At 43.6% G+C, this 24,070-nt stretch overlaps 1 protein-coding gene across 3 annotated transcripts in view; it reads right to left on the reverse strand.

The window, feature by feature from the left end:
- The window catches only part of tp73 (tumor protein p73), a 29,507-nt gene that overhangs the window by 3,359 nt on the left and 2,078 nt on the right, over positions 1-24,070 (reverse strand). The window contains exons 1-12 of one of the 3 annotated variants that reach the window (XM_081702990.1): positions 23,496-23,612; positions 20,366-20,461; positions 19,891-20,029; positions 12,572-12,817; positions 4,816-5,002; positions 4,422-4,537; positions 3,456-3,565; positions 2,853-2,995; positions 2,343-2,431; positions 2,068-2,189; positions 1,501-1,652; positions 1,177-1,309 (exon numbers count right to left, since the gene is read on the reverse strand). In XM_081702990.1, the coding sequence (XP_081559116.1) occupies positions 1,177-1,309; positions 1,501-1,652; positions 2,068-2,189; positions 2,343-2,431; positions 2,853-2,995; positions 3,456-3,565; positions 4,422-4,537; positions 4,816-5,002; positions 12,572-12,817; positions 19,891-20,029; positions 20,366-20,433 (1,505 nt within the window). In that variant the 5' untranslated portion in view covers positions 20,434-20,461; positions 23,496-23,612. Of the gene's footprint in view, positions 1-1,176; positions 1,310-1,500; positions 1,653-2,067; positions 2,190-2,342; positions 2,432-2,852; positions 2,996-3,455; positions 3,566-4,421; positions 4,538-4,815; positions 5,003-12,571; positions 12,818-19,890; positions 20,030-20,365; positions 20,462-22,414; positions 22,555-23,495; positions 23,613-24,070 lie in introns of those variants that run through there. The other 2 variants (XM_027011290.3, XM_081702989.1) reach the window with 2 other exon arrangements.

The following is a 24,070-nucleotide window of genomic DNA, read 5'->3' on the forward strand; positions in this document are numbered from 1 at the left end:
AGATTAACATAGCAGTCAGTCACACATGTGAGCTTCCACATTAATCTTCTTGATTAATCTGCTCCAAAAAAAAATAAATAAATGCTTTGCCAGGTTTGCGGACTCTACGTTTAATTTACCAGTGATACATAAGTACAAAGCGTAATGGCAAAAATGGAAAATTATATAGATGGAGTGACAACTGAATTGAAAACAGTGCACTGCAATCAGACATGGAAATAAAACATATTTCCTAAAAAAAATATGGTTTTGTCTATAGTGATATTCCTCTATCACTCTCTTAATCCAGAGAAGCACTAACAATTATGTTATTTTGCTTAGGGGGTAAGTCATCCAAAAAGGATTGTTGATAAAAAGAAAAGTGATTTGTGCTCTTATACAAAAGGTGGAATATGTGTCCAGATGTGTGACAAACAACAGCTAAATATAACAAAATTTATGTGGTGCATCAATTAAAGAAAACAAATGGGTACTTCTATAAAAATGTCTCTCTAAAAAATTCTTACTGAATTGAGAAATATAAAAACCCCAGGAACACCATTCAGTATTCCATAAAGAACCTCTCAAAGCTCAAGCAAGAGGTTAATATGGAATAAAGGCTTTTTCTGACCAGCAGAAAAACAAATATTCCAAATTTCATTATGTACACAGAGAAGTAAACAGATGGAGGTGGATTTAAAAACATTGAAAATGAGAATCTCCTCCTTTCTTTCTCAACATACAGCTATAAGTCTCTTTGGTTCTCCAAAATATCGAGTCTCACTTCAAAACAATGACATTATATATATATATATATATATATATATATATATATATATATATATATATATATATATATATATATACACACATACACACACACACACACACACACACACACACAAATACAAGGGACAATACAGTGCTTTGTAGCCATGAATGGAAGCAGGCAGGTTTTGACCCAGTTTGACTGAATGTTGGTGAAGGCTTTAGCCCACTGTGTCTGTACAGAGATGATCTGAGCATTTCGGCATCAAAAACCGATTTGACTAGTTCATTTTTATGCTATTGTAGTCAGGTGTGGGCATGCAAGCATGTACGATGCGCATGCACGCCTGGGTGTGCATGCATGCGGGCGTATGCATATACGTGTAAGAGGAGGAGGAGGGAAAGCCATGCTACTGCAGGGTGAAGTACCTGACGAGGTTGGGGTCTGGGTTGTAGGGTGGAGGAGGGGTGCAGTGTGACGCCGACACCATAGACTGGACCGGGTGCGCTCCATTCACGTCCCCATTGGACTGCATGTGGTGGCTGCCTAGCATGTTTGCACCTGCAGGGGGACATGCATGGCATACCGCAAACGTGGTTTAGATTAACGATTGATAAGCGGTCGTTCAGCTGAGCAGTGCTGTAATTCTACTGCTTTTAGCTAGTACACTAGTACTTCCAGGTCACTACACAGGAAAGCCAGGTTGACGAATTGGGTTTGTTTGGAGCGCAGGCATCGGGGAAGGCTCTTACCCATGTGTGCCATGCTGGCTGAGGGCCCGGCGTTCTGCTGGCTCTGGTGCGCCACTATCTGGTTGACTGACGGAAGCTTGCTGATGTTGCTGTGGGCCTTGCTCATGTTGCCCAGGGCTGGTCCATAGGAAGAAGGCGAAGTCACATGGCCCCTATGAGCAACACCGTATGGTACGGATGCGTGATTGTGTGCGCGCGTTTGGGCCAGCCGGGGGCCTTGAGCAGCGGGCTGGAAACTCAATGCAAAGCATGGAGTAAATAATTAAGCCATACACTGAAAAATCCACTGGCTGCCCTAGTCAAGGAACTCCACATATGTTCGCATTTGAGGATTAGCAGATGATATGTGCTTGTGTGTTGTATGCATGAATGTGTGTGTATATGTGATTGTGTATGTGCGCGTGTGTGTGTGTGTGTGTGTGTGTGTGTGTGTGTGTGTGTGTGTGTGTGTGTGTGTGTGTGTGTGCATGCATGCATGCTTGTATGTGTACTTATATGTGTCTGTGAGTGTGTGCATACATGTGTGTGAGTGTGTGTGTGTGTGTGTGTATGTGTGTGTGTACTCACTGTCTGTGCATTAGTTGTTGTTGTTGTCTGTATGAGTCCACTAGCTGCTGGGGCACCAGCTCCACCAGTTCTAAACTGTCCTTGATCTTCATCAGGAGGTCGAAGTTCTCCCTCCCTCGCACCTGCACGACGTTCCCAGAACATTACAGCAATGTCCCCAAGATGGTAGCCTGTAACTCTAGTGATTCAGCACTGCAGGCCAATGCAGTGCACCCTGCCAACATCCCATTTCCTCATTTTCTCTATGCGTTCTGTCACGTACCCGCCGCACTCACCGGGATGTAGAACATCTCCTCGTCTCCGTGCCTCCTCTTCTTCACGTTGATGGACGGGCCTGGAATGTTGGGCGGGCTCTGTCGGAAGTCTGTGGGAAGGGAGGTGCAGAAGTTCTGTTGGGAGAGGTGCGAGCCCCGCGGATGCGTAGCAGCTACGCACGGAAAAGAGCTCCGCGGAGGTGCCGCGGTGACACCAGACATCATGCGGCTAGCTCCTGCATGGCTGTTTAGGTTGTTTTGTTGACGCGGAACATGGATTAATTCCAAATACCTGGCTAGGATGCTGAAGTAGTTCAAATTAAGTATGCGCAGGTGAAGCAGGAGGGTCTGTGACGCAATGCGTACATTGCTAAGAAAAGGTCTTGAACAGATCCTCTCTAAGAAATGTTTTTGAATCTTAGACACTGCAGAACACAGAAGGATGTTGGTCTATTTCTTCATCTCATCTCATTTCCTCTGCTCTCTGTGTAGACATGATGGGTTGCCTTGGGGAAAGGCATCTCGACTCACTGCGTTTATTGGCGGTGCCATTCTTGGCCACACTCTCGTTCAGTGCTTGCTGCTCCCGGAAGTGGTCCTCATCTGCCTTGCGGTCCCGGCCCGGACACGCACATATCCGGCCCTCAAAAGAGCGCCGACCCAACACCTGACCGCTGTGAAAAAGACATGGAGCGGATCAGACCTCTGCTCAAGAAGCGGTACGGGCGTTACCCTCAGAACTAGTCTACCTTGCTTTCAGATCTGGTCAGCTGATTAAGGTGGTTGGATCAGATCTGGTCAGTTAATTAAGGCAGTTGGATCAGATCTGGTCAGCTGATTAAGGCAGTTGGATCAGATCTGGTCAGCTGATTAAGGCAGTTGGATCAGATCTGGTCAGCTGATTAAGGCAGTTTGACCAGTGTTTCTGCGATGCGTAAGGCCCTGATTTGCAGTCGTTAGGATAGTGGGCTTTTTGTTTTATAGCCTCAGGTTTTGGCTTCATCTGTTTGTAATGAATATAAAGTGCTTTTAAAAAAGATCATGCAATATTATCAGAACCAACAGCATCTGAATGCTTTTCAGTTGTAGGCCAGACAGGCACTGATGAAATAAGAGCATAAAACTAATACTGACTCTCTGGTCTCCAGGGTGATGATGATGAGGATCGGTCTGCGGTTCATTCCACCCACACAGCTACTGTTGCACATAAAATTATACAAAATTGTTGTGAACTCTGTCCCCACCTGGAGAGAGAGAGAGAGAGAGAGAGAGAGAGAGAGAGAGAGAGAGTGAGTGAGAGAGAGAAATAAAACACAAAAAGTAGATTAAATTACTAATGCTATATATTTTAATCCATTTTACCTTCTTTATTTTGTACTCTGGATGCAGGTTTTATATTTACTTACTGGATAATCAATGTGGTCATGTATAAGTAGATATAAAAACTGCATCCAAAGTACAAAATAAAGAAGGTAATTAAGAATAATCTAAGAATAATCATGAAAAATATTTCAGTGCTGTACACTGATATAGACACTTTGGAGTTACCTTAAGGCAGTAATGTCATTCTCTCGTCTCTAGATGGCAGCAGTGCGTTAACATGGGCAGCAGTGCTCTAACGCGCACAAACATTAACTTCTCTTTCAGCACGTGAAAAGAGGATTTTATGATTGACTTGAATTGCTGGTGGTGTTGTCACTGAGACTGTAATTACTGGGCAGGACTAAGGCCTGTCAGAGCATGTCTATAAACCGTTGTATAAGTATAACTTTCAGTGTTATTATATTATGAGAATAAAGTGTTTGTGCATTTAATATCATTACAGTCCTATAAAACAGATTTATTCTTGAGAAGAGCACTAGATTACACAATGTGCCATGTGTGTTGTGTGTGTATTGCCCATATTTATATAACTGTGCCTGTATTTCATCAAGTAATCCAATGTGTGTGTGTGTGTGTGTGTGTGTGTGCGGGTGTGTGTGTGTGTGTGTGTGGGTGTGCGGGTGTGTGTGTGTGTGTGGGTGGGTGTGCGGGTGTGTGTGTGTGTGTGTGTGTGTGTGTGTGTGTGTGTGTGTGTGTGTGCGCAGGTGTGTCACCAACCTGCGGGGTCTCATATGGTACGAGGACACTCTGCCTGCCCGTTACAGGATCGTCCACGTATTGACACAAGTTGTTCCCCTCAACTCTTATCAAATGGCTGGCCGGGGCCGACTGACCTGGACCAAGAAAGAGGACAGGAGGCAGACAGCCGCAGGAAGGGGCGGGACAGAGGAGAAGGGGCGGGACAGAGGAGAAGGGGTGGGACAGAAGCGTTGTACTACTATCAGCAGATTCTGAAATGCAAGCTCTGAATTAATGAACACATCAGTTAGTGAATGTTCTGGCCAACAGTACTAAATCATATAACTGATTTTAAAATACACAGTACAGTTTATGACTGTGTAGGTAATGACTTTGACACTCTTTTAACAGATAAAGAAGGAGTGTTCCTTACTCTCGTTGAAGTCGCGCCCGAGTTCGTGGTTGGGGCACCGTTTGACCACCTCAGTCACGTGCTCCGCCTTCTTGAAGATGGGCATGGCGCGTACCGCAGTGCCGTGCGGAGGGGCTGAAGCCAGCTTGATCTGAATGGGGCAGGTCTTAGCGATCTGACAGTACAGTTTCTTCAGTAGGGGGGAGTACTGCAAACAGACACCCAGGGCGGCTTACTTAAACGCATCATCACTACACATCAGCAGATAAGAAGACAGCGTACCTCTGTGGTCGCTTTCTATAGAGGCTGAATATGCAGACGTTGATTTACACTGGAGGACAACTTAGAAGCATTTGTTGGAGGGGGATGGTTCAGACAAGATGGATAGTAGTTTAAGAAAGTTCTTTTGGAAATCTGACTTAAGGTCCTTCAGAAATTCTTTTTTTTTTTTTTTTGGTATTTAATGATGGAGAAAACCATTATACACAAAAGCACTCCTGCGCGTGCGTGCGCGCACACACACACACACACACACACACACACACACACACACACACACACACACACACACACACACACACACACACATACACACAAACACACACACATACACATAGCATGTCACAGCTTGTCAAACACTATAAAGCCATTCCAAATATTCACCAAAGGAAACCAGAATCTATCTGGGAACACAACTGGCTTTGTGTGGGCTTGAATTAATCTGATTCAGATTCTGTAATAATAGTGCATAGTAAAACCTGAAAAAAACATTTAGTGAACACTACTGCGGTTTGGACATCATTTGCCAAGATCTTTGTCAAATGTGAACTGTATTACTGTATTACTGCACTATTAAGCAGTGTAATTTTATCCATATTATTTTACTATTTATTAGCTGCAGCTTGCAGATGTACAGTTAGAGATATTTGTTTGTGCAACCACTCAACCCATTAGGGGGTTAGGGTGGTTAGATATTTGGGGATAGATATTTGGGTATGCAACCAATGTTAACACCTGGTTATGGGTAATTGGGACCTATCCATGGGGGCCCAAATCCACCACATTACCAATGACTACCATGCCACTACCATGCCAGCGTCGCTACCAAGGTGAGAATGTTCCAGGGAGATCAAAAGGACTGAAGGCTACTGCCTGTAATCGTCCACATATAAAGGGCCCCATAAGTATACCTAATAAAGGGCCAGTGAGTGTTGGTAAAAATGAGATGTGCCTGATAAATGGTACAAAGTAGGTGTTTACTGCCAAAATTATGAAGTATGTAGTACATTTATTTCCATACATGCTTTTGAACTTTAACGGACTGAACAAAAGGAGTTGGCTCTGAGAGCCAAACAGTGGTAGACGTGTACGAGCAGATCAGATGGTGTCAGTCCATTGCAGTTAAAACTGATCTGCAGATGTGATGCCTTCCACATAGTTTCAGCTCGAGTCGATTTCAGTTCAGCATCATTAAACGCCAAGGCGTCTTTCTCTTTCTTCAAAGCACCTGTGTATTATTTCACTGGTGTCTGCCCTTACAGCACTAGTCCTCTCTAAGATCACGCAGGCTCCAGGCTCAGAGACAGATTACAGTTCTTCTCTATTGACCTCAAACCTCATTTAATACCAACAGTATTTACAGAAATTTCATCACCACTCCAACGTGTGTGTGTGTGTGTGTGTGTGTGTGTGTATGTGTGTGTATCTGAAGAAGATTCCATTGCAATGTACTGTAGTAAGAGAAGTAGAGACCCCCCACCCCCCACACTTTGATTATTCAGTCCAGGTCAGTAAGACCAGATTATTGCTCTATGAGATACAGCTGCATAAACACCGAGGCTGCCTGTATACACACACACACACACACACACACACACACACACACACACACACACACCTACATGCAAAAATACAGACACACAAATATTTTTTGGAATATTTCCACGCTAACCTGAGTAACCAAAAGAAAATATGTGTGTACACGCATACACAACCACACAAACCTGCACACACACACACACACACACACACACACGAGCATAAATCGTACGGTGCAGCTGTGAGCAGTGAGAAGAGCCCGAACATGCCCAGCGGTGACGCAACTCCTTCATTCTAGTCCTTCACAACGGCCCCAGAATCCCTCAGTCTTTCTCTCTATTCCAACACACAGTCTCATCACAGCATTTAGTAAAGAGAAGAACAAGGAGGAAACAGGATAGGATGGAGAGATAGAGAGACTGTCGGATTTGATAGGAGAACAGTAGCAATGAGGGTGAGAACTCTGGCCTACAGTAGCACTGCAGCCATAACACACCCCAAACGACCTAATACACGGTTTATTCGGTAGCAGCTGCGCTGGAGCAACACGTGTGGTCCTGAAAACAGGGCAGGTTTGAAAGTAAACAGCCATCACAGAGAAAAGGCATCAAAGAGCTGACAACCCCGTCTGAAGCAAGAATTGAGAACACGCTGAACCAGGCAATACAAAATCACACAGACAGGGAGCGGGGGGGGGGGGGGTGGAGAAGAAGAAAATTAAGAGAGGGAAAGCAAATAGGAATGAGAGTCAGAGAAACGAACACGCATCACAGAGAACGGTGGTGTCTGATGAGGGAGAAAGTGAGCGTCGGACCGGTACAGGTTCGGGCAGGCCTTTCGGCCCGGGCGATAATGATGTGTCTGACGGGCTCGTGGGCAAGTTACAGCACGCCGCCTGCAAATTCGGTTAACTCACCAAATCTGTGTGAAAATTTAAAAAAAAACCAAAAAAAAAAACCAAGCTTCTTATGCTGAAGCCTCGGAGGTAGCAGGATGCCTCGCCGACGTTCCACCATCGCGTTCCCACCTCAGGAATGCCGTGAGAAAATGGCATCCCCCCCCCCAAAAAAGAAATGATTGGCAGATGTTTTTTTTCTTCAAAGCTATAAGAAAGGATCAATTAAACCGTTACAACCTACGGCAAGTAAGTGGTGTCATACGCAAATACTTAACTGCGTAGCCAATATTAATAGGGCCATATACGATTCCCAATTGTGTCATCCAGGAGTGAGAGTCTGACTGAAAACATGACCTCAAGTGCCTTGCTCGTCTTCCTCATGTCACGTGACCTAATTCACTTGATTGTGCAAATCCACAACGTGTGCTCAGTCACCCTTCAGATGTATACAATGACAAGAGAGTGTGCATGTGCATGTGCCGGCCAATCAGACACAGCTCCCTGTGAATGCCCAAGCCAATCAGGCACAGCTCCTTGTGCATGCCCCATCCAATCAGACAGCTCTCTGTGCATGCCCCAGCCTATCAGACACAGCTCCCTCCCTGGCGACTCTGCATGGCATTGGGCTGCCAAGATGATTTCCATACATTTCAGGATGCTGATTGCATTTGGAGCCCATTGGATAGAAAGCATGTTTAAACATGCATTCACAGTTAGGTTGTGCAACAGTTGTTTTCCACCAAAAAGTTCCAATATTAAGCTCCAGAAATATACAGCACTCTGGAACTGTCTTGCTGATCCCAGCCCAGAACCTCCTGGGATTTCACGGGGATTTGAGTCTCAGGATTCCAAAACACGAGTGTGATAAAGTGAATCTTTAAAAATGATTAATAAATTGTTATTGTGATATGCTTTCTGTATGTGTGTGTGTTTGTGTCATAAAGTTGCACTGCTGGTAACTTGGTTGGTTACAATTTGAAATTAAATAATCAAAGAATAATTTCTGCCCCTCATGATTCACTCTCATACCTACTCTCACTGGGAGAAATGATTTGTAATACATAGTCAGCATTTTATAGAAAAAGTATGTGAGTGTAGTTTTGGTGAAAGACTGAAAAAGCCAATCAGATGGACTTCATAGACTTTAGGGCAAAAGCCTGTTGCAAAGACACACTCATTTAACTACCATAATGGGTGTGTTTAAGTGCATGCTATATATTAATTAAGCCCTTAAGGTGATCAGTGTGTGTGTGTGTGTGTGTGTGTGTGTGTGTGTGTGTGTGTGTGTATGTATATGTATGTGTGTTTGGGTGTATGTGTATATATGTGTATGCGTGTGTGTGTGTGTATATATGCGTATGTGTGTGTGTATGCGTGTGTGTGTGTGTATATATGCGTATGTGTGTGTGTGCGTGTGTGTGTGTGTGTGTGTGTGTGTGTGTGTATGTATATGTATGTGTGTTTGGGTGTATGTGTATATATGTGTATGCGTGTGTGTGTGTGTGTATGTATATGTATGTGTGTTTGTGTGTGTATGTGTATATATGCGTATGTGTGTGTGTGTGTGTGTGTGTGTGTGTGTGTATGTATATGTATGTGTGTTTGGGTGTATGTGTATATATGCGTATGCGTGTGTGTGTGTGTGTGTGTGTGTGTGTGTGTGTGTATATATGCGTATGTGTGTGTGTGTGTGTGTGTGTGTGTGTGTGTGTGTGTGTGTGTGTGTGTGTGTATGTATATGTATGTGTGTTTGGGTGTATGTGTATATATGCGTATGCGTGTGTGTGTGTGTGTGTGTGTGTGTGTGTGTGTGTGTGTGTGTGTGTGTGTGCTTGTGTGCCGCTGTGCGGAAGGATGCGCTGGGTGCGGGGCGTGTTCAGGCGCGCTGTCTGACTATGAGGGGAATAGCTGGGAACAGCGGCTCCAAGCGCCACGCCAAAACGCCGAGGCGTGTCTGCACTTGCCCCATGTGCGCGCCAGCAACAATAATCACACACAGTGTCGGGGTCTTTCCTTGAGAAGCTGGGGTGATAGAACTCATTTTCATCCTTCCCAACACCTCTAGGCTCGAGCTTCTGGAGCGAAGTGAAGCTCTTACCTCAAGTTGCCTCGAGTCCTGGCCGCTTTAGCCCAACTGACACATAACGTGTCCTTAAGAACGGCCCGCAGTGTGGAGACTTGGGAAGAGGAATGACAGAGAACCACCGGAGCTGGTGAACAGGGTCTCACCCGCGGTCCGAGCAGATTGGACACGGAATTCATGTTCATCTTTCATTGAAGAAAATGTTCTAACAGTCATGTTGCGGCATTCTGATCGTGCCCAGGGAAGGGAAGTCTGGAAGAGTGATCAGACACAGCTGCAACTGACGGCCGCACTGGCCCCACAACGCCCGAGTCCGTATGGGCTTTCAAGCAGATGTATGATCAGATGCATGATTTCCATACCTGGGATCATCAGGAACTAAGGCGTGATAACGGCAGGTAGTAGACCATCAATTCCAACGCTCCAGTAAATAATGTGCCCCAGGGCCTACAAACGGTTAACATGAGAGGCGGCACGGACCAAAAGTCTCAGGCGGCGGTGGCTCAAGCAGTTTCCAATCGATGTGCTCCTATGCCTCCCCTCCCATAGCTGCCCGCTATGCTGAATGAACAGCGCCATGTTTTTACCCCTGTGCCCAGCCTGACACTCTCTGCTGTCTCCTTCTATACTAATCCCAGATAAGGACAGCCTGCAAACCTCTGCCTCAAACCCGGGAATTCCCTGAATTAGAGATTCTACGCCTCACATTCCACGCGGCTTGGCAATAATCCCTGGTAATTTGGCTCTTTTTTCTTGGGAAAGATAAAGAGAAGGCCTTTATAAGCCTCAGGGGAGACAGGATGGTCTGGAGAGGCCCTGCAACGTGACTGGATACAATAAGGACCAAACCCCTTATGTATCATGGAATAAATACAGTGGGGACACGAGGTGTTCTTATTTGACTAATGGTGGAAAAGCTATCTGTATGATCACATGTATTTATGTGTGTCTACTACCATTTCTTGCTCTGCAGAGGTAATGAAAATACCCCAGTATATATAAATATGACAACTTATGTTTTGTGTTTACAAAAATAACTAAAACTTAAGCTTGAATGCTTCTAGAATGGATATCTGAATGCCGTACAGAGTGTTACAGTTTCATTTCAACATTATAGTGCCCTAACTGTTCTTTTTGTTGTCGTTTGTTTGTTTGTTTGTTTGTTTGCCACATCTTCACCTTATGTCTTGTAGAACAATAACGTAAGAATAATTAATTTTTCCGGAGCAAGACACTTAACATCATTCTCTGTTTAAGTACCGCCTGCAGCTAACTAAACGAAGGTATGTTTCCTCTGGTTTGCCTTCAGTTATGAAGGTATGCTGGCCTGTTTGGAACATGAAGGGTATATTTTCCTCACCACCGCAAGCATGTGTGTGTGTGTGTGTGTGTGTATGTGTGTGTGTGTGTGTGTATGTGTGTGTGTGTGTGTGTGTGTGTGTGTGTGTGTGTGTGTGTGTGTCTGTGTGTGTGTGTGTGTGAGAGAGACAAACTTCTCAGCCATGTATTTGACAAAAAAGATACCATAAGATAAGTAGCCACTTAATTTGTATATATCAAACATGTTCACTTCAAAATGATAGACTTCCTTTAAGCTACATCAAATAAAACAGTTTATGTGTCACCTACAATAGGTTATACTTATTGAATTTGTTGTAATATTTGATTTTGCTACACTTTTAAAGTCTCCATAATCAAGCAGACAAAACAGCACCTCAGCCACTAAGCATACTAACAGAAAGAATGGTTGTAGGTTACATTCAGTATACTGTCTACCAACATCAAAAAACCTGAACCAGAATAATGGAAAATGAGCAGGAGGAAAGATCATGGAATATGAACAGAAACTCGGTGTTAAAAGCAAATGACAAGTATCTAAATGTTCAAATCTGGTGTTCAGAAGTGTACCACTTCAGTTTTACGCCCTAAAGTACAGCTGCCGGCAAAACACGTTGCATTTTTTTTGGGGGGGGGGGTTAGATTCTGAGATATTGAGAAGGTGATCACGGGATATAGATGCAAATCCCTGAACTTCTGCCTTACACAGTTTAATCAGTAGGAGTCAGAAAAGATGACCGCCTCCGAGTCTTTGTGTGCTTTTGCTTATGTGTGTGAGACTACTAAACCAGGCCGTTTTTACACGCATGCAGCAACTGGGTATCGACAGGCACCAGAGGTGACACTGTGGAGTGGTGATGGAATGAATGATGGCAATGTCGCTCACCTCCGCGACACTGCTATCACCTTACGGCTCCACATGAGCCGTGAATGAGCCTGGGTTCATGCTTGAGCTCATCCGACAAACAGGCTAAAAGCAGCGCGGAGAAAGGCCACCCCCAGCTTCTGTTGTGCGGGGTCAACTGCATGACAGACGGAGGTGACACCTCTTTGTAGTGATGCCGGGTCAAAACAGAGACGATTCTGCTTTCAAGCCTCTCGGTTTGACATCCTTCAATACTGAAGCGTGATTTGTTTTGCCAAAGTTTTCACACAGGCAGAGTCTGTGGACATATCCCAAGACAGAAACACTGAAGTTTAAGTAGAACTGCGTGTGATTTTTAAGTTTAAATGCAGCTTTCTGGACACGTAACTGAACACGTGCAAAATCAATTCAATTTTATCATCAAACTTAAAAAGTATTAGAGAAAAAGTCTTCATTGTGTATCTAAAGTCTTCAACAGACCAGAAGCACAGTTCTGCAAAATTACATCACTAAAGAAATATTCATCAGTATAGTAACTTGCCCTAGGCACGGCGCTCCTACATTAAGTGATACTTAACTGATGGCATTCAGACCTAATAAGCATAACCACAGACACCAGAGGAAAAGCACAACCTTGAGAAAGACTGAGAGAAAGACACTAGACCCACAAGAGTGTCTTAAAGCAGGGGAAGGTGGAACGTGAGACACGACCTACAGCTCGGTATCGCCCTCCATGATGCTCACCCCCCACCCCCCCCGGATGAGCTCCACTCACCGTCCAGGTGGCAGACTTGGCGGTGCTGGACTGCTGGAAGGTCACCTCGAAGCCGTGCGGCCCCGGGTAGTCGGTGTTGGAGGGGATGGCCGGCGCTGGCGACATGGCCTCGAAGGTGGAGTTGGGCTGGGAGTAGGGGGATGGCGTGGGTACGTTGGACGCGGTCTCGGAGCTGTAGGGGCTGGCGGAGGCGGCGCGGTTCCCCAGACCCTGCTCCATACTGCTGCTCAGCAGGCTATACTGAGACTGAGCACAGACAGAGCAAAAGAGAGGGAGAGAGAGAGGGAGGCAGAGAGAGAGAGAGAGGGACGAGGGGAAGAGACAGGTAAATGAGCAGGAAGGAGGGTAGAAAGGGAGACAGGTAAATGCAGTAAGGAGGGGAATGCTACAGGTAAGAGGAGCGTGGGGTGGGGGGGTGTCGTTGATCGGAGGGGAGGAGTCTGGAGGGCGTTCCCTCGGCTTAGCGGGCTCTGGTTACGCCACAGAGTAGGAGCCGTGCCCCCAAGGCACGGGGGTTGTAAAACACAGTCATAATCTGTCAGCCGTCTAATTGCCCGCCATACCCCTCTATCATCAATGCACACACAGATGGGCACACCCCCCAGACCCACACCCCTAATAGATTATCAAGTTGAGAGAGTATCTTTGTTCTGGCATAGCCTCTTAGCACGTTTTGCCATAACTAGCTCAAATAGCTGCTTGTCTAGTGCAGATTGCAGGCAACACACTGTGCCTGTATAGCAGGAATCCCAAACAAACAAAGTTCCCTTAGATGAAGCAGTGATTTGGCTCTGTTTGGACTCTTGAGCAGTCTATTATCTACTGTGAGAAAAGTCACTGACACAAATGTGTTTATATGTATTAAATAAACCTTGAGTTTATTGTCAGCAGGTTCTTGACAGTTTTTTTTTTTTTTAATTTTCTGGAGGATTAAATTTTACATCATCACATGCATTAAAACAGAGACTTGGACACAATGACTCAAACATATGCAAAGCAGTCTTTGGGTCATTCGTAGCAACCGACACTAAACGTGCAAACTCACTAAAACAAAGGACACCTGAAGCTAGCATCAGCAAGAAGGACTTGGTGATGACATCACAGAAATTGAAGCATGACAGGAGATCTTTCTCCTATTAAGCTCTAGACAAATCAGAAGTGTGCATGGCAGAAAAAGAACAATCGGTAAAAAGGTTTATTCACGGAGACGCATGAAGACTTTCCCTTCCTCTCCCACACAGGGCAACTCGTCCCAACAGGCCCAGCCTGAGTCACCTCAGTAATTTCCCATTAGCTCCAGTAAAACCCAGCAGACCCTAAAGTCGCAGAGAGCTGGTATACGTCCTCTCGCCCTCCCAGCAGAGGGCGCTGTCCTTCCAGCTCTGGGGTCTTTCTGCCCGAGATGTGACCAGCGCAGCTGGCAGTACGACAACGAATGTTTTTATCCAAGGGATGGAAAACAGGAAGGGACACACAGCCCTAATCATCAGACCTCAGCTCGGAAATAGCCCTGACACAAGTATATTCCTGCTAGCTAGAACCTTCTCCAGGTGTAGGCTGGGACATCCATGCTCCCAGTAAAAGAGTTATGGAGTTATGGAAAATGAGAGAGTGAGAATGTGCAAAACAAAAGGCTATAGATAAAGAAAGGAGAGTAAAGCTTCAGCAACAGAAACATATTCTAAGATCATTGATTTGGTTTTTTTTCCCCCAATAGTTTCACAAAAAGTGGCATATTAATTACTAAAAACCAAATAAATTAGAAAATGTATTTTATGTTTTATCACCTTACAGGTGATCATGTGAAGATGTGTGCAAAAGAGTTTACGTTCTAGGGAAAGTAAGCACAATGAACACAGCTCATCCGCAGGACCAAACACAGCCAAAAATAACAGAACATTGGAATTCCATCAAGAATTTCCAAAATATTTTAACATGAATAAAATAAACAAATAAACATTGCCATTGTAATTAAGCATTAAATGTGTATTAAAGCCTCTGCTTTACGCTGAGACTATAAGCTTCATTTCCTGTCAGTGAGACCATGGAGACCAGCCAACCTTGTCATGGAAGCGTTTCTGTCTTTAGTAAATCTGTCTGTTTTTTCTCACACTCACATGTGTAGCTCTTAAGGGGAAAGGAATTAATAGCTGTAACATTTTAAGTGCTCTTCGGGTTTTTGACTTCATCTGCCAGTCACCCCACCGTGTACCTGCAGCTTTCAAGAGCCTTTTTTTCTTTCTTGAAAGGGGGCTTTCCGCACAGGTGGGGAAAACCAAACCTGCACTGTCAACTCGCAAAATCTTTAATGTGAGGAATGAGCTTCCAGCACACACACACACACACACACACACACACACACACACACACACACACACACACACACACACACACACACACACACACTCATTCATTCAGGTATACTTCATTACAATGCTCAAACATGTGTGACAAGTTGAAACAAGATAAAGCCAAAGTTGCTCTTTTACACACACACAGGTGTGTGTGTGGTTTTTTTTTGTGTGTATGGACATATTCCATCTGAGCATTTTTTCCTACCTAACGGATTAAGGGGAAAAGTAGTCTAATGCATGCACACCCACAGCCATTCATTCTGATGTGTTCCAACCATGAGTGCTCATTTTTACATTTGTCCAATCAACACCTTTTGCTGAACACAGTGAAGCCAGAGTTGGCTGACCGTAGGCAAAGACTACTCTTATCTCCCATTTGGTCACATTTGGATCTTTGCTGTATTTGAGGGCAGCCAGTAATTACCAGTGGCATCCCATTTTGTCATATGAGCCCAGACCACGGACTATAGTTCAATAGCTACATGTCTGTGTCTGTTACCAACTGCTGCCATACATGAAAAGATCAGTAATACACTTCTAGAAGTTAGAGATCACAAAGTCAAATCATGCTCAATTCGACTAGTGCATATGTTTGTGTGTGTGTGTGTGTGTGTGTGTGTGTGTGTGTGTGTGTGTGTGTGTGTGTGTGTGTGTGTGTGTGTGTGTGCATGCGTGTGTGTGTGTGTGTGTGTGTGTGTGCGTACATGTGTACCTGTAGCACACACACACAAGCAGAGCGGTGTGAAAAAAATCTTCCAGTTTAAAAAAACAAGTAACTTAGCTAAGTTATTGCCATATTTCTGTCAGTTTATGAACATCTACAAACATGTAACAATATTTATAAACTAAACCAGGGAACATAAGCGTAAAGGAGAAGAGGTGAAGCCAGTAGAGCGGTAGGAGGCGCTCGGCTGCCGGCCCCAAGTGCATCCGTTTACCGTCCTGTCGATATCAAGGACATCGCGGATGAAAAGGCAGCGTTGTAGAGCGATGGGAGCCAATGTGAACGGCATGACATAATGCCGTGAGTCTTTGCAGCGTGCCTGGGCTCATCTCTGCTGGGTTAGCTCCAGGCCACCGAGAAGACAGCTAAGTGAGCAACACTTGTGGGCCAAAGTGTGAAAATATTTCCCCCTACTGCACAGGTTTTGTACTGCAACGCTGCAGCTGTCATATAGCTTGAGAATGTTCTAGGACTTATCATGTGTGAATCTGTATGTGTGTGTATAGTGTGGAATGTAAAATTAATCAATAAAATACCAAATAAAAAACCCCCTCAGAAATTCCTAATAGCCAGCATTTGCAGGTTTTGCTGAAAAGGTTTAGGTCAGCACAACATAAATGATTCAAAAATATGTTTCATTGATCCCTCCATGAAGTTTTAAATTAAATTAACTAATAGACTTTTCAAGCAAGTTATGCAAATAACATTCAAGTGCCTCTTCTGAAAAGAATAAGGAACTCTTATAAAATAGTCTAATTACTGTAGAGGTAGATCCTGTTCACAAGAGTTTGCTATGAATTCATCATTTTTACAGTACATAACCAAACATGTCACACGCAGAGAAGTGCCCTTGCCGGACATCTCCAGACACATCCACCCACAGGTCACACTCAGAGAAGTGCCCTTACTGGACAGATCCACACACATCCACCCACAGGTCACACTCAGAGAAGTGCCCTTACTGGACAGATCCACACACATCCACCCACAGGTCACACTCAGAGAAGTGCCCTTACTGGACAGATCCACACACATCCACACACAGGTCACACTCAGAGAAGTGCCCTTACTGGACAGATCCACACACATCCACCCACAGGTCACACTCAGAGAAGTGCCCTTACTGGACAGATCCACACATATCCACCCACAGGTCACACTCATAGAAGTGCCACTCAGTGCTCGCCAAGGGAAGAAACAAAAACAGGATTAAGATAAAATAACATCTCACATCCAGTTCCCCAGTGTCATCTTAACCTCTGGGAATTTGACAGTGCAACAGTTACAATGCAAAACGACTTCTGCCAAGCGTGGAAATGTCATTAATACTTTCTTCTGTACACTATCTAGCATGAACACATAAGAGGTTTAAATTTATAAGGACTGCATGCTTTACATAACGCTCTCGAGTGCAAGGGACCAGATACCAGATCTCTATAATTAATTTATGAAAAATTATATCTTAGTTAAAAAGTAATCATTATTATTTATCATCACATACATCTATATTCTACACCACGCTAGAAATACTATACAATATTTCTTCAAAAAACTTTTGACTGTGCATCACGACTTTGCTAACCCAGACCGATATGCTTCTTTTTCTGGAAGGAAGCTCACCTACCGCACTGTAACGCTGAGTCTGGTCGCCGGTGCAGAGCATTGTAGCGTTCCCGCAGGGAGGGCAGCTGATGGGGGCAGGTTCCCACCTGGCTGGTCATGTGACCTGGCAGGGAGGACAGGTGAGCGTGGCGAGACCAGGACCCTTCTGCCTTCGATCTCCCACTCGGCGCTTACATTCACACGGTGGCTGGGTGCGGGTAAGACTGGACAGGACACTGGGAGGGTTTTCCCTATATTACGCCGGTTGTCCCGGCCCTGTCAACTTCTGGCCGCAGCTAACAACAAATCCGGGACCTCCCATTTTTTGGGCCTCATGACTATTTATTAACCGTAAGGGCAGGCCTGGGCTTGCCTGCCGTTGAATTGGACGATACCAATTTTGCTTTGTTGGAGGAGCACAGGTACAACAGCATGTGTCTGCAAGTAAAGTGAGTATCTTTGACTAGATGTGAACTGTGAGACTGCTTGCATATAGAATAGCAAAAATGAAATTCCATTTCATCTTGAGAAAATGCATGACTCAGTTACTGAAGAGGCTTCAAAAAACACTGCACGAAAGCAATATAATCTCAAGTGACACCCACGGCTCCGTAATTGCAACAGGCATTCTACACAACAGTGTAGATTCATACAGGAAATAACAGCATGATAGCCTCCACAGCTTCATGTTTAGGTGGTGCAAGGGAAATATATCAGCCCAAGTCTTGACATCAGTCATCTCTAGTGATATGACGACTACAGGATCTGCTACAATTTCCCCATGAAATTGAGTATAATGGAATGTCATGGTCCATATTCACATGAGCATGGAAATCATCTGATACTGCAGAAATCTGCCATATACTCATACATGCACATACAACCATTAATTCTAAATTACAAGATCTGACTCAATGAGGTAGTCTTGTTGCAGAGTGGATATTGGTCAGAGCGTTGGCCTTCTGACGCTCAATGTGATCGGACCTCTTGGAGAAACTCCGAACAACTCCAAGAGCAGTTTGGGTCGGACAAAAGATTGTCGGGAAAACCACGGAACAAAGACCGGCATTGAGTCCTATATGTTGGAGTCATCTACAGCATCAATCCGTGCAGCCATTTCACAGGCTAGCCATCCGTTCCACACCCCCCACACACCCCTTCCTCACTCAGCACACGCGCCCCAGATGAAGGCAAGCAGCAGGTGTCGGGTTCCTGGCTTGGCTTTGCCCTCTAATTAAGCCATTATAACCTCGCTCTTTAAATCCCAGATCGCAGCCCGGCCTGCTGTGGAGCAGGAGAAGAGGGAAAACACGGCAGAGTGGGAGGGAAAGGCGACGGCAAGGAGGGAATCTTCCCCCATACGGAGGGAAAGACGGCGGCGAGGAGGGAATCTTCCCCCATACGGAGGGAAAAACAGGCAAGCTTGGTGCGGCAGGAATAAAAAATAAGCAAATAGGACAGCAGACCCTTTTGAAAAATAAAGGGTGCTTCCTGATCTTATGGGTTATAGGTAGAAAACAAAATAGACTATATTTAATATACAGTATATCACAGCTGTTTATAACCTGAAAAAGTTCTATATGGACACTTTCAGGTGGATCTGACATCGTTTTATATGTTATTTACACCTTTTTACAGTTATACAAGCCCATCAAAATTAATTTTTTAAATGCACAATCTGTATATATTGTGTATCTTTTTTAACAATGTGCTGATTATTAAAAGATGTGCTAGACTGATTAAGTAAAAATATTTAATCCATGAAATAATGGTTCAGTTATTTGCTATGAATCAGTTTAGCACGGTTTGAATCAGCTACAATCTTTAACGAAAAACAACCAAACAAAATTGTTTCCTGTAGTGCTTAGCCAGCATCTGATTGCCTATATCAGCATGCATGGAGGTCTAAAGTAAACTATACATGTGTTTATAGAAGCCAGGCCTTGTGAACTTTTAGCTATTCAACTATACAAGCTTTAGTCTTGTCTAATCTAAAATCTTTATTCCCACCTTAAATGAATCCTTTGAAAGAGTTAGTGCTTTAAAATGTAGTCATCACAGGGATCACTCATTCACTCACTCATTCACTCACTCACTCTCTTTCTCTCTCTCTCTGTCTCTTGCACACACACACACACACAGACACACACACACACACACAAACACACATCCATGCACACACACACATTCACGAAAACACGCACACAAAGGCCTTAAATTTCAAATATCTTTTTTGCAATACAGCACAGCTTTCAAACGATCCTCTACTCTAAACCAAAATCAGATTGTCCACCTTCGTTGTCCCACAGCATCAAATCATTTAATTTTACCTACGGCATTATAGTTTATAACAATGTTTTAACAACTCAAACTACAGTTTACAAAATCAGATCTTTAAGAAACACTGCTCTCATTCTGAATTCTGCTTGGAATTACAAAGAGGATTCAGTTTCAATTAAGCCATAGATTCACAGCAAGCATCACGGCAGGACTACACTGACAGCCCTGCCGTCATCTCCCATGGAAACATAAATCTAAACAACACCTTCATTTCTCAGTGGCCAAAGGGGGACGATTTGCTATGGACCATTATGCCACACATCTAACCACCTAATAAAGACTTTCCAGCGTCTTCTCACCATGACGTTGTCGTTGAGGTCCCTCATCTGGTAGACATCCATGCACACTTCGGCCCGGCTGTTGGGCAGGCTGCTGGACGGCCCCCTGTCACCTGGATGGCTCGTCTGAGGAAGTTCGAAATACGTGCTGTCTGGCTCCCTGATGAGCAACACCAGAAGATTAGCAAGGATTTCTCTATGAAGCCTTGGAGCATGTGTAGGCATCAGGTGCTATTTTATTTTGTTGATACTTGGGAAATCAGCTCTGTGTATCCTTCTGTTAATATAAATAATTTCAACATTAATTGTACCAGTAATTTATATTTTAAGAACAGGTGCAGCAGATGGATTCTACCACAAGCCAATCAGCCAATACCACTGCGCCAAGAGGCTGCACTGGTATGTAAACAGTCATATCATATCGACATAAAAGTCATGACTTTTCTGTCCAGGTTGCATAAACATAAGTGGATGTGAGAGTGGGTGGGGAACTCACAGGCTGCTCCACAGGTGCTCAAAGGTGGTACCCTCATCGCTGGTGGAGGACTGGGACATCTTGGACATGGGGTGCTCCACCGGAGGGTAGATCACTCTGCAGAGCGTGCACAAAACTGGCATTATTGATCTCCTCAACCCTGGCCATCACGAAGCCTAGTGCAAAAACTCACTGCTTTGTACCGGATAATGTCATTCATTAGTCATTACATCTTCAAAGGATGTTCAAGGGATCTTAATGAGTTGAATGATATTTCTTATGCCAATGGATAAAATACACAGAACAGGTATAAAGTGTGTATGTGCGTGCGTGTGTGTGTGTGTGTGTGCGTGCGTGTGTGTACACACACGCACGCACACACATTTTTTTGCCTTGTCATTTTCTCAAATCTGGTCAATTATGCCCTGTGAAGAAGTACTAGTATATGAATTGGAAAAAGGGGGCTGATGAGCCCTTAGTTTTCATTTGAAGCTAATTTCCATCCTGTCTCCCATCACTTCTTCCGCAGTCTAAGTCCCAGCAGGCTTTTGGGCTAGGTGTGCAGATTCAGAATGAAGGTGCTGAGTTTGGCAGGCCTGAACCTGCCTGACACCATCCCAATGGGACAGCACTCCACGTGGCGTGCGTTAGACTTCCTTCTCCCCGCTTATGACAAACAATGGCAAGCCATCGTTCTCTATACAAAGGAAACCAAGTCCATCACACAAAGAGGTCGCTACAGAAAGCGGATCCACAATTTTGGGCTATGGTGGTCTATATCTGGCCTAGTTCAGGCCAGAAACATTGTAGAAGGGCAAAACTAATATTAACCATGAGTCCGCAACAGCAAAAATATGCATATTATAATGATTGACTAGGAATTTATATAAATCTCCATAATGAACTTCAGATCACATTATAGAAATGATCAGCGTGACTATTTTACTCCATGTTTTTGTTTCTTTTTTATGCTGTCGGCTAGTTGAACGTTGTGGACAGATTTATTTTTTCTAATTCTTTTGAGAAGTCCATAGATAATGCAACACGCGCGTTATAGTTAAGTGCGAACCATAGGAAATGCAACCTAGTGGTATTTCTGTTCCACAGATATAACTACTGAAATACGTGGACATTTTCCGAAAACAAATCCCGTGAAGTGACAAGACTTTCACCGTCATAATTTTCTAGCTTCTTTCAGTGAAGCACATTAGCTTGTGTGGTTTGTTCCCTCGGTAACGCCAGTGTGGTAACCTACTAAAAGAGAAAGTGTGGCAAAGGTTTGTTGGCTTGAACCCTGAGAGCGTGTTAGACGAGCTAAACTGTGAGTTGTACACGCACACGCACAAGCACACGCACACACACACGCACACGCTCACACACACAGGTCTTCGATAAAATGGCACCCTCGCCAAAATATACATTTCACTGGAATGTGTTACATAAACAGGAATTTTATAAGAACATGTAGTTAATGGGGCTGTTTTGGGATTAATAATTACTCTTTTAAGAAACATAATTTGCGTGCGTTTCGCGTGACAGTATTGCTCCAAACACACAGCATGACATAAACCAAAACGTTTGTGTAAATAAGAAAGGAAATACAAAACAAAATACATTAACAAGCAAAAGCAAAGATGGGTTACTTATGAAACAAAGATGATATCCAAAATTTACATTTCATCTACAGCATTTAGTAAACGCTCTTGTCCAGGGTGATTTACAGAAGTGCTTTGTCTTCATGGAAGGTGTAAACTGTACCTTTACAAGTATGATGCACCGCACATTTTCAAGATGCATGTTTACTAAATTAGACCCTTATTCCCGTGGTAGTTATCGCCCTGAGAGATGAGTCGACGCTCTTGCAGCAATTAGAAATAGACAAGTGGGATTAACAGGGAGAATTGAATTATTACATAGGGGCCGACGTCGTCGTTATCTTTGCATTAGGCTAGGCTATATATTTAGTAGAGGATTACTAAATTGCAACGGGCTAAAATTAATTAACGAGTAATTCTAATACTTATATTGGATTAAATATATCAATGACAACAATGGAATAAAATCATTTACCTTTCATCGCAATGGTCCACAATTTGGACTGGGATAGACTCGTATAATTACTTAGGGAAAAGTTATCGTGGTCCCCACGGTCGCACAAATAACCACCACGATTCCCGCACTACGGTCTCTTGGTCTGTCCATGGCCTCAGTCACTGCAGGTCTACACTTGAGTTAGTAAAAGCGCCCCTGACAACGGGGCGCGCAATAGTCGTCATAGTTCTCACGGGCAATTCACCTCATTGGAGAATAATATGGCACTGAAAAGTGATATAATATTCTAAAGAAAACCTGAACCCGCGTATTTATTAGGATACCTCTCTATTCAAATAGAGGGAAGCGTTAAAAATACAACAAAGGTACTGTTTGCAACAGTAAATTTAGGACAAAGAGGCTAACTTTATGTTAATTATTATTACATATTAATATGGTTTGTGTTACATTATATTTAAATAGCATTATTACAGGCTATGTTAATTTTAAGAATTATTTCTGATTATTTAAAAAAACGAGCAAATGTACAGAACCTGTTTTTTTTTCACGTTACTGTACTCCGATAACAAATGATCAAACTTGAACTCTGACCACTGCATCACATTTCAAGAGTCTGTTATCGACTTTTTAAACTCACAAACACAAGAAAATCTATAACAAAATTTATTTCAGCATTCAAACTGTATACAGTGTATGCTGGTTAAAATATGGAACCATAGTGTAGCTTGGTTAAAATACAAGAGAAATATAAGAGAAATCTAATGCGAGCCAGGCAATCAAATGGGAAATTAGGTGCTAAACTACTGGCAATTATTACTATTGGGCCAGTAATAATGACTCATGCAATAAACAACTATCTCGTTCAATCATATGACCCATAGAGATTTAAAATTAGCCTGTTATTATTTTCTTAATTATTTTCACAGCAACGGACAACATGTGTGACGACATTTTTCACAGGATATAGCGGGATGTATCATAATCTTACTAAAAGTTCAGGATCAACAAAAACATTTCAAATGACATCTTGAATGTCATTGACAAGTTAATCTCATTACGGTTAATAAAATACCACAAGTAGCTATTTTTGCTTACTTACCTAGCAAAATGAATTGCGTGTTTTAGCCTTGGAATAACCTCAGGATCCTATAATTTCTTCAATCCCAGACGCATTTTCTTTAAACTGGAAGTGTCCCTCACAACTCCAGCCGTAGAGAAACGGTTAGTTTAGGCTACTTGTGCGTCAATAAAACACACCTCATAGACTTTAACGGATATTGACTAGGTCAAATGAAACACAAGCAGTGGAAGCTGTCCGTATCAGCTGATTATGCAGGTTAGGGTAAATAGGTTTCCTCGGAGCGATTGCCGTGATGGGTTGGGTTTGGGAAAATAGGGCTGACAGGAGGAGGCGTTAGCCGCCGTTTGGGCACACACGAGCGGGAAACACGACTCTCTCACTAGGGGATCAACAGCCTCACAAGCTCTCAGCCAGCCAATACAGGGATTTACCTACGGGAGGTCACTGTGCTCGTTTAAATGTATGAATCAGATCAATTTTCGGCCAGATGCGATCACAGTAAAGGAACATACGGTTTTTTTTATATAAGGTATTGCCTTATTTGGCTCCGGAGTTACATTCCAAAAAATGATCATCGTAAATAGTGCTGCTTT

The sequence above is a fragment of the Electrophorus electricus genome, chromosome 20 (genome assembly GCF_041902795.1).
Source record: "Electrophorus electricus isolate QZ-2024a chromosome 20, ASM4190279v1, whole genome shotgun sequence".
NCBI lineage: Eukaryota > Metazoa > Chordata > Actinopteri > Gymnotiformes > Gymnotidae > Electrophorus > Electrophorus electricus.